General features: G+C 28.4%; 1 protein-coding gene across 1 annotated transcript in view; it reads right to left on the reverse strand.

The window, feature by feature from the left end:
• LOC113388304 (zinc finger protein 836-like) overlaps nt 1-12,363 on the reverse strand; it is a 20,549-nt gene extending 8,186 nt beyond the window's left edge. Inside the window, exons 1-4 of the mRNA XM_026625700.1 lie at nt 12,126-12,363; nt 10,265-10,426; nt 9,823-9,960; nt 5,973-6,332 (exon numbers count right to left, since the gene is read on the reverse strand). Of these exons, the coding sequence (XP_026481485.1) occupies nt 5,973-6,332; nt 9,823-9,960; nt 10,265-10,426; nt 12,126-12,363 (898 nt within the window). The remainder of the gene's footprint in view (nt 1-5,972; nt 6,333-9,822; nt 9,961-10,264; nt 10,427-12,125) is intronic.
• Between the last annotated feature and the right edge of the window lie 674 nt (nt 12,364-13,037).

The raw sequence follows: 13,037 nt of genomic DNA on the forward strand, positions 1-13,037 counted from the left end.
TTTGAACTTAATTTACCCTTGAAATTTACAACAGTCTTTTCGAATCTAAACATTATAAAAACCCTAATGAATTCTGCTGATCCCCAGCAAATGTATCTAGGTATGTGAATGTCGAATCTGAATTTCTGGGGGTTGCATTGCAACGGTATTTTTTATGTTCGTGCAACCCTTGTCTGTATCTATAGGCCTTGTTGCATCTGTCGCATACAAAAACACGTTTAGGAGGGTTTCGTAGTTGACTGTAGGGTCGTCCTCGTCGATTCGGAAACCCCATGTCTAACTGCATTTTCAGAAGCTCTTCTGGAAAAGAAAAATATATTAGTAAGGGGAAATAGATACATGGTAACATTAGGATAGTATATTAGACTGAAACACCATAATTGTCTCGAAGCAACTTGCAAAATTCATTCTTCCATCCTTCTTGTAGACACATTTATACCTTAAAAGCTTATACAATACTGATAACTAAAATTTTAATAATTATACAAAAAACTAATTTAAAAAAAATAAAGTCGGTATTTAGTTTACCTGACAATCATTTATTATGATATAAACAAATACCGTTATAACATAAGCACTTTCTATTTAAATCAATACAATTATCATACTTATCAGTTTAAACACGAACTGTAAAGACTGGATTATCCAGTTGATTTTTGAATTTTTTTATTCAAGTTTTTCGAGTCTTTACTGTAATGGTGTGAAAAAAATGTTTCTTACAATTTGTACATTTCTATAAAATTTCAATGTTGTTGTGCATTTCAATGTTGTGTCGAAATACGCAGTGTGTTTAACCTTAACCTTGATTCGTGCGACCTTTATCAAAGCCTGAAACTGAGTCACGGTCGCGAGTACGTGGATAGCATTGCCAATGAAAGCGCGTACAAGGCCGATGAATTTCACAGGTTCTAAACATTGTATATACATATACATTTAAAAAACATTTACGTGTACGAATTGGAAAAATATGATTTGTAAGAATTGGGAAAATATTGTTTAATCAAAAGTAAACAGTAGAAAAAAAACAATCATTTATTTTTATAGAAATTATTAAAATATTTCAATGTGGGGTACAAAAACTCTCACGACAGCGTTGAATGATCACTTTATGAAGGTCATATATAAATATTGATAAATAATAAAAAAATGTTGCTTTTGAAAAAATGTTTATAAGTGTCTTGATAATCAGTTTCTTGACTTTCTTATAAATTGAAGATTTAAAAATATTATTATATTATTATTTAATTTGTAAGATATCCAAACATATTATTTATTTATTTATTTTTTAACACTGGACCAAAGATATATCATAACTTCATGCACGATTTATCATTTTGAGGTTTTAAAAATACTATTACTATTAATATGTAAGTAATATAAAAGTATTAACATTGGATCAAAACTTCATGCTACAATTTATCACTGACTGACGAAACTAGAACAAAAAATGTGCTATTATATAATAATATATGTAAAATATATCATTATATCACTGGCGTAGCAATTTATTACTGACTGAGAAAACTAGAACCGAAGTTGTGCTAAAGGATATATCATTATATCAAAGGCGTAGCAGCTGCTTTTTATTATAGAAAAAACGTGCAAATATATATTAAACAAAGTTATTTTTAGTAAACGATGCAACTAAAATGCTAACTTCACGCTTGATATATCAATTTTTCATTGACTGACGAAACTGGAATGGGAGATATGCTACAGGATATATCATTATATCACTGTCGTAGCATCTGATTTCTGTGATAGAAAACTAGGCAAAATATATATTACACAATGTCATTTTTAGTGAACGATGCAACTAAATTCCTAATAAAACCATCGTTTTCACTTTCAAAACATCAACCGAAAATGTGCTACACTATATATTATTTTATTACACTCGTAGCAGATGCCTTTGTTACGAGAAAAGAAGAAAAATCGAACAAAAGTATTTTTATTTCGGTGAACAATGCAAATAATGTACTACGACTGATATTTTTTAAATTTTTGAAATTCATGAATTTACGTTTTTACGACCAAAAAAGTGAAAATTTACTAAAATTTGACAAAACTAAAAGTTAAAATTTGCTCCACGATATATTATTTCATCAGTGGGTAGCAGCTGCCTTTTGAATGATAGATAAATCAGGCCAATAAAATATAATATACGATCATTTTTCGTTAAAGCACCTGATTTATTATTGATATTTTTAATTTGCTTAAAATTATTGTACTATCTCGTTTCCACATGAAAAACTGGAACCAAAATTTCATTTTATAATTGCTATAGCAGCTGCTTTATGCCATAGGAAAACTAGGTGCACATGATATATTATACATGTTAATTCTTTACAAAAAAGTAACTGATTTATTATTAATAATTTCATTTTTCTTGAAATAGTGGATTTTCTCGTTTTTACGTGCTAGACTAGAATCGAAATTTGCATTTTAGCAATTCCGTACCAGCTGCCTTTTTACTATGGGAAAACCAGATCAAAAGGTATATTATAAATGTTTATTTCTTGTCAACAATGTGTTATTTACGGCAAATGATATTTTTTCATTCTTCTTGAAGTTCCAAGATTTTCTCATTTCCACGTGCAAAACTAGAATCAAAAACTTGATTTTATCACTTCCGTAGCAGCTGTCTTTTTACAATGGGAAACCCATACAAATGACATATTATACAAATTTATTTTTCGTGAACAAAGCAACTGGTTCATTATTGATATTTTATTTTCCTTGAAATTAGTGGATTTTTTCGTTTTTACATGCTAAACTAGAAACAAATATATGCTTTGCGATATATCATTTTATCTCTGTCGTAGGGTTGTAGCAGCTGCAGACCAAAGATATATTATATATGTTTATTTTTCGCAAACAGAGTAACGGCAAAATTCTCTTAAAATTTGTAGATTTACTCGTTTCTACATGCAAAACTATAACCGAAAATGTGCTACGCCACAAATGATTTTATCACAGCCGTAGCAGCAGCCAATTTTACCATGGGAAAAACCAGATAAAGATATATTATTTTTGACTATTTTTCGTGAACAATGGAATTAATTAATTCTGACCATTTTTTTATCTTCTCGAAGGTTGTGAATTAGGAACCGAAAATTTGATACATGGCAATAAATTGGCCTTAGGACTCTCCTGCACCCAAGTGTATATTATTATCCCTTCCACGAATTGTAGAATTAGCATGCATTTTGTCACCGAAGCCGGCAGAGTTAATAATAATAATAATAAGAAATAATAATAGTAAGAAATATATATATATATATATATATATATATATAAATCTTACTATCGTTTTATATTCCGTGGTTTGTTATCATAAATCTAGAGTTCAACGTTCTTTGATATGGAGAGGTGTATATTTATTCAAGACTTGATGTAGGTCAAGTTCAACGCGCGAATCATATGTTTCCGAGGCTTACACACTGCGTATACAATTTATAAATATTGCCTGAAATATTTAAATTAAAATTTCATAAAGTTTTATCATAGATGTCCATGTCAGTATATATCATAATTTTTACTTTAAATGATTTTGATTAATAATAATTACTGTTTAATGCAATTACAATATTTTATAACACTTTCACCGATTTAAAAAAATATGCCCATTTATAATGTAAAATTAATTGGTTAAGAACTTAAATTAATGGAATGTTAAAGTAAATATACAAATAAAAGATTTACTTATGCTATTGGAATGTCACAATTATTTATAATGGTATGTTCTTATTCAGCCTAAACCTTAATAAATCTATACCTGAGCTTATACTTAAATCTAAGACCAAGACAAACCTAGTCATATAATAATACAAAACAATTCTTATATTCTAGCATCCGAGATCTTAAAAAATCTTGGCAATAAACAACATCTAGAGGTATTTCAATTACAGAAATTTGATTATGTGTACTTTTTAAAGAAATATATATTTCTCTAATTATTGGAATGATATGTTTAGTATTTCATATCAGTAAAATAGAGAAAATTTATTGAGGTATATCGTTTCATTAGAAATTTCAATTTTGTGCTTATTCTTACAATTCTTATGCTATAAATTCAATATTTTCCATTTATAAATTTCAAGCAATTTTAAACAACAATTTATATATAAAACACATGGAATATGTTAATTTTACCTATAACAATTATACAATAAACTATTTATCCCTGAACCCATTTTTAATACTATAGTAATTTGACACATTTTAAATTTTGTAAGTACAATATTGTACTATCAATATTGTCTTTAATTCAATATTATTTTATACTTTATATTCATTTAAATTTACTAATTGGAAATTTGACACGTCCAGGTACAATTTTCTTTAACAATTACAATAATAACATTTAGAAAGGTATAAAAAATAAAAATAGATTCATTGTACTGTTATGTACAAAATTACATTTAATACTTAATACAAGAATGTTATGAAAATAATACTTCTATTAAAATCTCTTATAATTAAATTAAACATGGAATGTAAAAATACATGAAACAAAATTTACACTAAAGATTATCAAAGTAATAATTATTTTAGATCTCAATCTGATACGAAAAATAACTAAATATTACTTAAAAAATCAGTGTAAGGAGCCTATTTTTGGATAACCTCGAAATGTTATATTACGGGTCTATAATCGTATGAGTTGGTAGTCACAAACTGCAAAAAACTATGTCTTTGCTGTTCGATGAGCGTTTTACACATAAAACCTAACCTCCAAAAGGCACAAATGTCAAATAACAATTTTATCATGAGCACAACTTTCTGTTGTCACTTTTATACGTGAAGTCCATCCAAAGTAAATATTTTGAAGTTTGTGCCTTTTGGAGGTTAGGTTTTAAGTGTAAAACGCTTAATTGAACAGCAAAAACATAGCATTTTGACAGTTTGTGACTACCAATTCATACGGTTATAGACCCGTAACATAATACTTCCATTTTATCTAAAAATTGACCTGAAGTGAATAGTTTCAACATTACAGATTTATTTAAATTTGTTTTTTGAACATTTATATATTTATTAATGCTTGCAATTTGATTATTCGAAATTTTATAAAAATATGGATACAAAAAAGAGTAAACTCATTGATGGCAGACAAATACAGAAAAGCATACACATAAAAATCCATAAAAACAATACGGGGCCAATTTTTGGATGAAATAGAAATGTTATGATAATGCAAAGTTATGGGTTTATCTTCGTATGAGTTGGTAGTAACAAACTGTCTAAAAGCCTTGTATTTGCTGTGCGATCAGACGTTTTACACGTAAAATCTAACCTACAAAACGCACAATCAAATACCAATAAGAGATCTATTTGATAACACATGCGTGAAGTTAGGTTTTATGTGCAAAACGCCTGATCGCACAGCAAACACATAGCTTTTTGACAGTTTGTTAATGCCTATTCATACGAAGATAGACCTGTGACATAGCGTTACCATAAAATTTCAATTTTATCCCAGTATTGACCGTTACATATTGTCAATTTAATACTTGTTTTTAATACACTTATATTTTTGGTAAATTTTTTTATAAAATATATTTTGATACTGATTGAGACTAAAACCGCTAATTTTGCAAAAATGGAATAAAAGGAGAATATTCTAGAAAACGTTATATTAACCCTTTCCCCTCGCGATTTGGGAAATTTATTGTATTTTGCCGCCGCAGTGGTGGCATCCGAGTGGAAAGGTTTAAATTATACCAAAGCATACAACGCATCAATACTACCTAATGTAAAATTATGCCATATTATTTAATAAAATAATATTAGATAAAAATAAAAATGTAATAGATAAAAAACATAAAAGAATCTATTTGAAATTCTGATAAAATAGTCTTATAACAATTATTTCAATTCACCTATCTTGTATTTCTGCAATTAAATTATTTCATTAATCATGCTATATAATTAGCAACGTAATTACAATAAATTCGACTGTTTTCAACGCGTATGCTTATTCATAACATGGTTCTTCAAAGTGCTTTTCTGATGAGCAGCATAATGACAATGCTGACACTTGAACATAGGTTCCATCCCACATTCGAATTTGGTATGTCTGATTTTGCTGACAGAGTGTTTGTAAACTTTGCCGCATTTTTCGCAGGGGTATACCACAGATCCAGTGGCGGTAACTACCCCGTGTCTGCGTTCTCGCTGTTTCCTCATCACGGCAGAAGGGTTGAAGCCAACACCAGCACCTGCTGCGGCAAGAGTCGCCAGGTCAGGCACGGCTGCTGCTGTGACGCCGCGGCGAGCCAGACTTACGAAGTTCCACCAGCGTTCGACCAGGGGCTTGGCTGCGAGGGCTGAAACAAAGCAGATGTTAGGAAAAAAAAAATAATGAAAATAAGTGCAGTTAAATATAGTTAATAACGCGTACCAAACACCAACAAAATTTAATCATAGTAAATGCATGAATGCAATATTACTGAAAAGTCATAAAATAATTATATAAATAAACATTTTGTTTAGCATGCACAAACTCACACAGACGACAAGTATGTATGTATGTATATATACATATTGATATATTAGATAGTTTTGACTTGGATTTGTAAATGTTGTGTTGAGCTTCAAACAAGAAATCCAATAGTAATAAAAAACCAAAAATTTTTTTAAAAAAAGCTTTATTTATTAACAACATTTTGGAACTATGTACATTCCATCTGTAGAACAACTGCATGATTGATTATGCACTAACACTTAGTTTATCACTAAAAACAGCTTTTTTTGTAAAAGACGTTTCAATTTGTTAACTTCCCGCAGGGTAAGTTTTAGTAATCCCCAAAAAATCGAAAATGAAAATTTGTATATATCTTTACGTTTCAAAACTCTGAACATTTTGGCATACATTAGAAAAATGGATGTATGTGTGTCTGTATGTATGTGCAAATACAATTTTTCGTCGGCGATTTGGAGAACACGGATCATATCAGTTTTGGAGATTCAATAAAAAAGTAAAAAATATGAGATATGGCGATCAAAAATGAATATTATACATATTTACATCAAATTATCAGGTATTTTATAGGGATTTTAATAATAAGTACAAATTTTGTTTACACTTCTTTGGGTTTGGTTTTTAAAGCAGTTACGCAGCGCGATTGCATTGAAACCAACCATCGAAATTTTCAAAAAAAAAATCCATTTTTATCAAAAATTTTAAAATTCTCAAGAATCAATTTTTTTCAAATTTTTCAAAAAAAATTAAAGTTTAAAATAATTTTAAATTTTGGTACGGAATGTTGCAGCAATTTGCCTTAAGGAAAGATGCCATGTACTACTAGTTTTTAATAATTTTTTCTTAGATAGAAGATAACACTTTTTGTTTCTAGAAATTTAGTATATTTTTAACTTCCCGTAGGGTAAGTTATAGTAATCGTCCAAAAATCGAAATCAAAAATTTTTACATTTCTCGACGTTTTGAAGGTTTCTGAACATTTTGGCATACTTCAGAAAAAATGGATGTGTGTGTGTGTGTGTGTGTGTGTGTGTTTTGTATGTCCGCGTTTTTTCGTCCACGTTTTCGGGCGCACGGCTCAACCGATTTCAATGGTTTAAAAAACATTCGATTCCTATCGATAGGGAGATGTGCTGATTAGTTTTTGGCAATGGCAGGTTCAGCCGTTACGGAGATATGAAGCAAAGAGTGCAGAAAATAGAAAGCGAGTTTTTGAGAGAACGGATCAACCGATTTGAATGATTTAAAAAACATTCGATTCCTATTGATAGGGAGATGTGCTGATTAGTTTTTGGCAAAGGTAGGCCCAGCGGTTTCGGAGATACAGAGCGAAATGTTAAAAAAATGGCAGTTTTTGAGAGAACTAAGCGTCCGATTTAAATGATTCAAAGAACTTTTTGCTTGTTTCAACAAAATAATGGATTTTGGAAAAAAAAATTTTTTGTTTCGAATTTTTTTTTCAAAAAAAATTTTTTGTAATTTTGGATTAAAAATTCAAAAAATCACCCAGGCTAAGCACAGTCTAAGCGCCACTCTGGTACAAATGTTTACGCAAGTGCGTTTAGACTGTTTATGTACTGGAGCACTTTTCCAATTTTGTGAAAATCATTGAAAAATGTGAAAATGCCGCCAACCTAAGCACAGTATAAGTGAAAAAGTCGCACAGAATTATTTGCAAATACGTTTAGACTGTGACTATGCGGGAGCACTTTTTCAATTTTGTGTAAATTTGGCAACTATTTTTTTTTTGAAATTTGATTCGAAATGAAATGACGATTGTTAATGTTCTGGAGATGATAAATTGATTCATTTATAATTAACTTTGCGTAGGGTAAGATATAGTAATCGCAAAAAAATCGAAAATGAAAATTTTTATATATCTTTACGTTTCAAAGGTTTCTGAATATGTTGGCATACCTTGGAGAAAATTGATGTATGTGTGTGTGTGCGTACAAGATGAACACTTATCAAATTTTCATGAAAATAGGTCTAGCGGTTTCGGAGATCTAGTAAAAAAAACTAAAAAAAATACCATTTGGCGGTCAACAATAATCATTAGACATTAGACATATGCACATCAAATTATCAGATATTTTATAGAGATTTTAACAATAAGTATAAATTTTGTTTACATTCCTATAGGTTCCGTACCAATGTTTATCCGTTAGACGGCGACGCGGCGCTTACGCGCTTCGATATTTAGTCTCTATGCATTTAAAGCAGTAGAATTGCTTTGAAAAAAAGTTCAAAATTTCCAAAATATTTAGAAATAAATTTTTCAACAAAAAGTCAGTTTTTGTCAAAAATTTATAGTTTCTCAAAAATCTATTTTTTCAGAGTAATTTTTTTTTCAAAAATGTTAATCTTATTAAAAAAAAATAATTTTTGGTACGGGAAGTTCCAGCAATTTGCCTTAAGGCACGATGCCATGCGCCCCACTAGTTATAGATGAATTTATGTTGGGTTGTAGTGTGAAATGAAGTAATTTTATTCCTTCGGAATATGATTTTGTGACAAAGTTGAGTTAGGCAGATGTCCTGAAGATGGAACGTACAAAGTTCCGAAACGTTGACAATAAATAATTAAGTTTTTTTTTTATTACCATTGGGTTCGTGTTCAAAGCTCAACACAAAATACATACATTTATATAAAATTATTTTAATAAACACATAAATACTACTAAGTGTTATCAATAATTCTTAGAACACACTTTAACAAATAACAATTTTTACCTTATTACACATTAACCACAACCATAATTTTGTATATTTATTTTATACCCACAGGATCATGTGAGCATTTCTAATTTCTAAAAATATTATTAATTCTAGCAAGAAAAACAAAGAACATATAATCTCTTTATTAAACATTTTACAAATTTCAGTAAAAAATAATTCTCATCGATGAGTTTCTACATCTGCATCCAATTTCTTCCCTCATGGTGCCTATTCCGATTTCCAATTTTCAATTTTTTTCATCGTTTTGCCCATTCAGGTTCATAATATTCTCAAAAAACCAAACATTTCAAGATAGTCATCAACGTTAGAAAATGATGATTTTTTTTTGAAAAATAATTTATTTTTAAAATTTATACATACAGAACACAATGGTAATTTTTCGTGCTTTAATATTATATAAAATTATTCTATTAAAATTTAATACTTATAAAATTTAGTTTTTAAAAATTCATACTTAAATAGTCTAAAATAATTATAAAACATAAATATAAATAAAATATTGATAAATAAATTAAAATTATTCCACAATATTATGCAGAGAAAGTTTATGCATTTTTATATTGTATTTTCTCAGGCTTATAAATGGACATTCGGTACACTTGAATCGAAAATCTTTGCCACATTCAAATTTCGTATGATGCCTTTGATAATTCAAAGTTTTATATCTTTTTCCACAATTAGGACAAGCAAATCCCAAATCTGATGACTGTGGATATTTCCAGAACCCTCTAAAACCTGAAAGAAAAAATCTAATTAGTATGAGATGAAGTATATTTATAATACTGTATTACTAGAAGCTAAAAAAGCTAGAATACTTACATAATTTATTGCTACATAAATAAATTTATAAAATAAAAGTTCTTTTACATATTTCAACAAAAATTTATTTTTCGAATCAGTAAATAATTACATAAATACAATTCATGAGAAACCAAGGAAAAATGTGACCGAACATTAAATTACACCCAATTTGAATGTTCACCATGACTTTTCGAATGTTTAGTATAAATGTGCATTTTTAAATTATATTTTCTTTTACTCGAATGTGGACATAAAGCACATTGAAATAAGTATCTATATTCACAATCGACACCTTTGACGTGTTCCAATATATTCTTCACCAGGTGGTATTTATTTCCACAACCTCGGCAAGTTTGATTGATTCGTTGAAGATCAGCCAAATTGAACATCAACTTCAGATCTGAAAAAATAAGTTTTTGTGTCAGTCATAAGAAATTAAACTACAATACAAATCAAAATACACTAATCGTAAGTATACCGCACAGGTAAAAAACAAACACGATATTTTATAATTAAAAAATATTTTATATTAGTTTCAAACATTTTAATTGTGTGCTTACATTATTAAATAAGACAAGTACTTTGTATTTATTTACAATAATTTTTTATTTAATAGTTGGCGATATTTTTAAACGCAAACACTACTTCTAAATATATTATGCATTATCATAAAAAAAACAAGTGATTTTGAATTCATTTACAAGAATCAATCGTTCTCGATATTTTTGATACTTGTTTATAGGAGTTAATTGCAGTCTATATTTTCAAAACTTTAATATTAATTTTAAAATCACATTAGGATGTATCAAAAATTATGAAAATATCAAAAAGTATGAGTAAGTAAACTAGACGAAGAGTATGAAGTAAATACATTTTTGTGAATTGAAAATTACAAATAAAAACACATATATTTTAAATAAATAGTAATATGGCATTAATTCTATAAAATATATATCACATTGGCATTTTATTTATTAAAATATGTATGATATATCATAATAAGATTATGATTATAATGTTATTATGATATATACAATAAGGTGGTCCTTAATATGGATGTTTTCGACTTTCCTTGCTCTTAGGGGTTCAAATACTTCCAAATTGATAAAAAAAAATCTCTAAAAGTTTTAGCTCATAATATTAACTTTAAGATAGTACGCACTCCATCCAAAGTTTCTATGGAAATAGCATGGAAAAATCTCTATTTGTTTTATAACATATCGACAAGTGAATCCAAATTTTGAGAATAACATTGTATTTGCTTATTCAGATCATAAATAAAAAAATTACAACAATGATATATTTCATAAAATAAGTATTAACTTAAGAAAAAGAATCAAGAAACCTTGGTTGGAATGCGGACTATCTTAAAGTTAATATTAAGAGCTAAAACTTTCAGAGATTTTTTTTGTCAATTTGGAAGCAGTTGAGCCCTTGAGAGCAGGAAATTCGAAAACATCCATATTAAGAACCACCATAAAATAATAGTACACGATCTTACTATTTTAAATTCTTTCAATTAACTGAAAATTATGATAGTTTATTTATGTTAAAACTAACAACTTAGATATATTTAGTTAATCACAAAAAATGGCACATAGTACATATTGTAAGTAAAATATAATAAAATAGATTTTTTTTAGAAATTTATAGCAGCTTTTTGGATGTAAAAACCAGCACATGAAAATCAATAACAACCACTTTTAAAACCTGTTCTAATACAACCTTCTTGATAAAACTACCTCTCTATATTGCTGAATACTTCTATCTTCGCGACAAATATGAATTTGGGAGCAACTGCAACCGAAGTTTGAAAAGTGCTTAACCAGCATTATATAATTCAGTCCTAACAAAATCATCTTAAAAATTAAAACTCATTTTAAAAATGCCTAGTCTCGTTGTTCCCGCCGCAAACACTTATATTTCACATATCCTCTAAATCGATTTCCGAAAATCCTCTTCTTTCACAAAGTACATCAAATTACACAGATGGAGGATGATTGTATCCTGGACCAGTGGTTCTGATTACATATCCATATAAATCGATTTTAGAGGATATGTACTCCTCTTCTTTCACAAAGTACATCAAATTACACCACCTCCAGATGGAGGATGATTGTGTCCTGGACCAGTTGTCCTGATCACATTTCCTAAAGTCTGTGCCCTTGCCCTGCATCCAAGGGCTTGCGATTTGCTACATTTCCAATACATACGACTATGAATATTCGAACAACTTTTATTTTTGTGATAGACATAACCACCGAAATAAACCAAACATCGACCGTGCTTGCCTCGAACTAATTGAAAAGTGGTTGTCGCTCTTGAGGAACTTTCCATGGCGAAAGAAGACAAGGAGCGGACAAATTCATTTAGACGACCTGAAAAGAGAGGAAAGTGTCAGATGAAAAGGTTAGAAAATATTAGAAGCACTTTTTGTTTAAGATTTTTAATTTAGGAATTATTAGAAATTGTGACTAATATGATATATTTTGATTCCAAATGTAATCAATTTAAATAAAGCCAATTTAAGCACGAACAAAAACATTTCAACTAAAAATACAATTGAAACAAGATCATGTAAATTCTATATACTTTTAATATTACGTAAATTATTAAATACAATAATTTTATTTTTATACAGATTCTTAATATAAAATTTACATCTAATTTAATTTTTTATTTACATCATAAATATTGATATGAGATCAAAATATCTGCATTTTATGAAATTAGAATTTTATTCCATTTTATATTTCATACACTATAAACACATAAATTTGTAGACTAATAAATTATGTTTGATTTTTTTTATCTTAATTAATTATTATGGGTTTTATTTAGTAGCAAGTGTCTTTTAATGTTGCTAAAAAATAGAAAACCACAAAAAAAGTGCGCATAAGGCAATTGAAGTAAAATTTTTTAGAACTTAACGAGATGACAATTAAGTTAAAGATAAATACATGTTACGCTTTTGATTTTCATTAAATTTAGATGTTTACAATATAACTTTA

This window comes from Ctenocephalides felis, unplaced genomic scaffold, assembly GCF_003426905.1.
Source record: "Ctenocephalides felis isolate EL2017-DRISC unplaced genomic scaffold, ASM342690v1 CF-g0.4_SCAFFOLD_03572, whole genome shotgun sequence".
NCBI classification, from domain to species: Eukaryota; Metazoa; Arthropoda; class Insecta; order Siphonaptera; family Pulicidae; genus Ctenocephalides; species Ctenocephalides felis.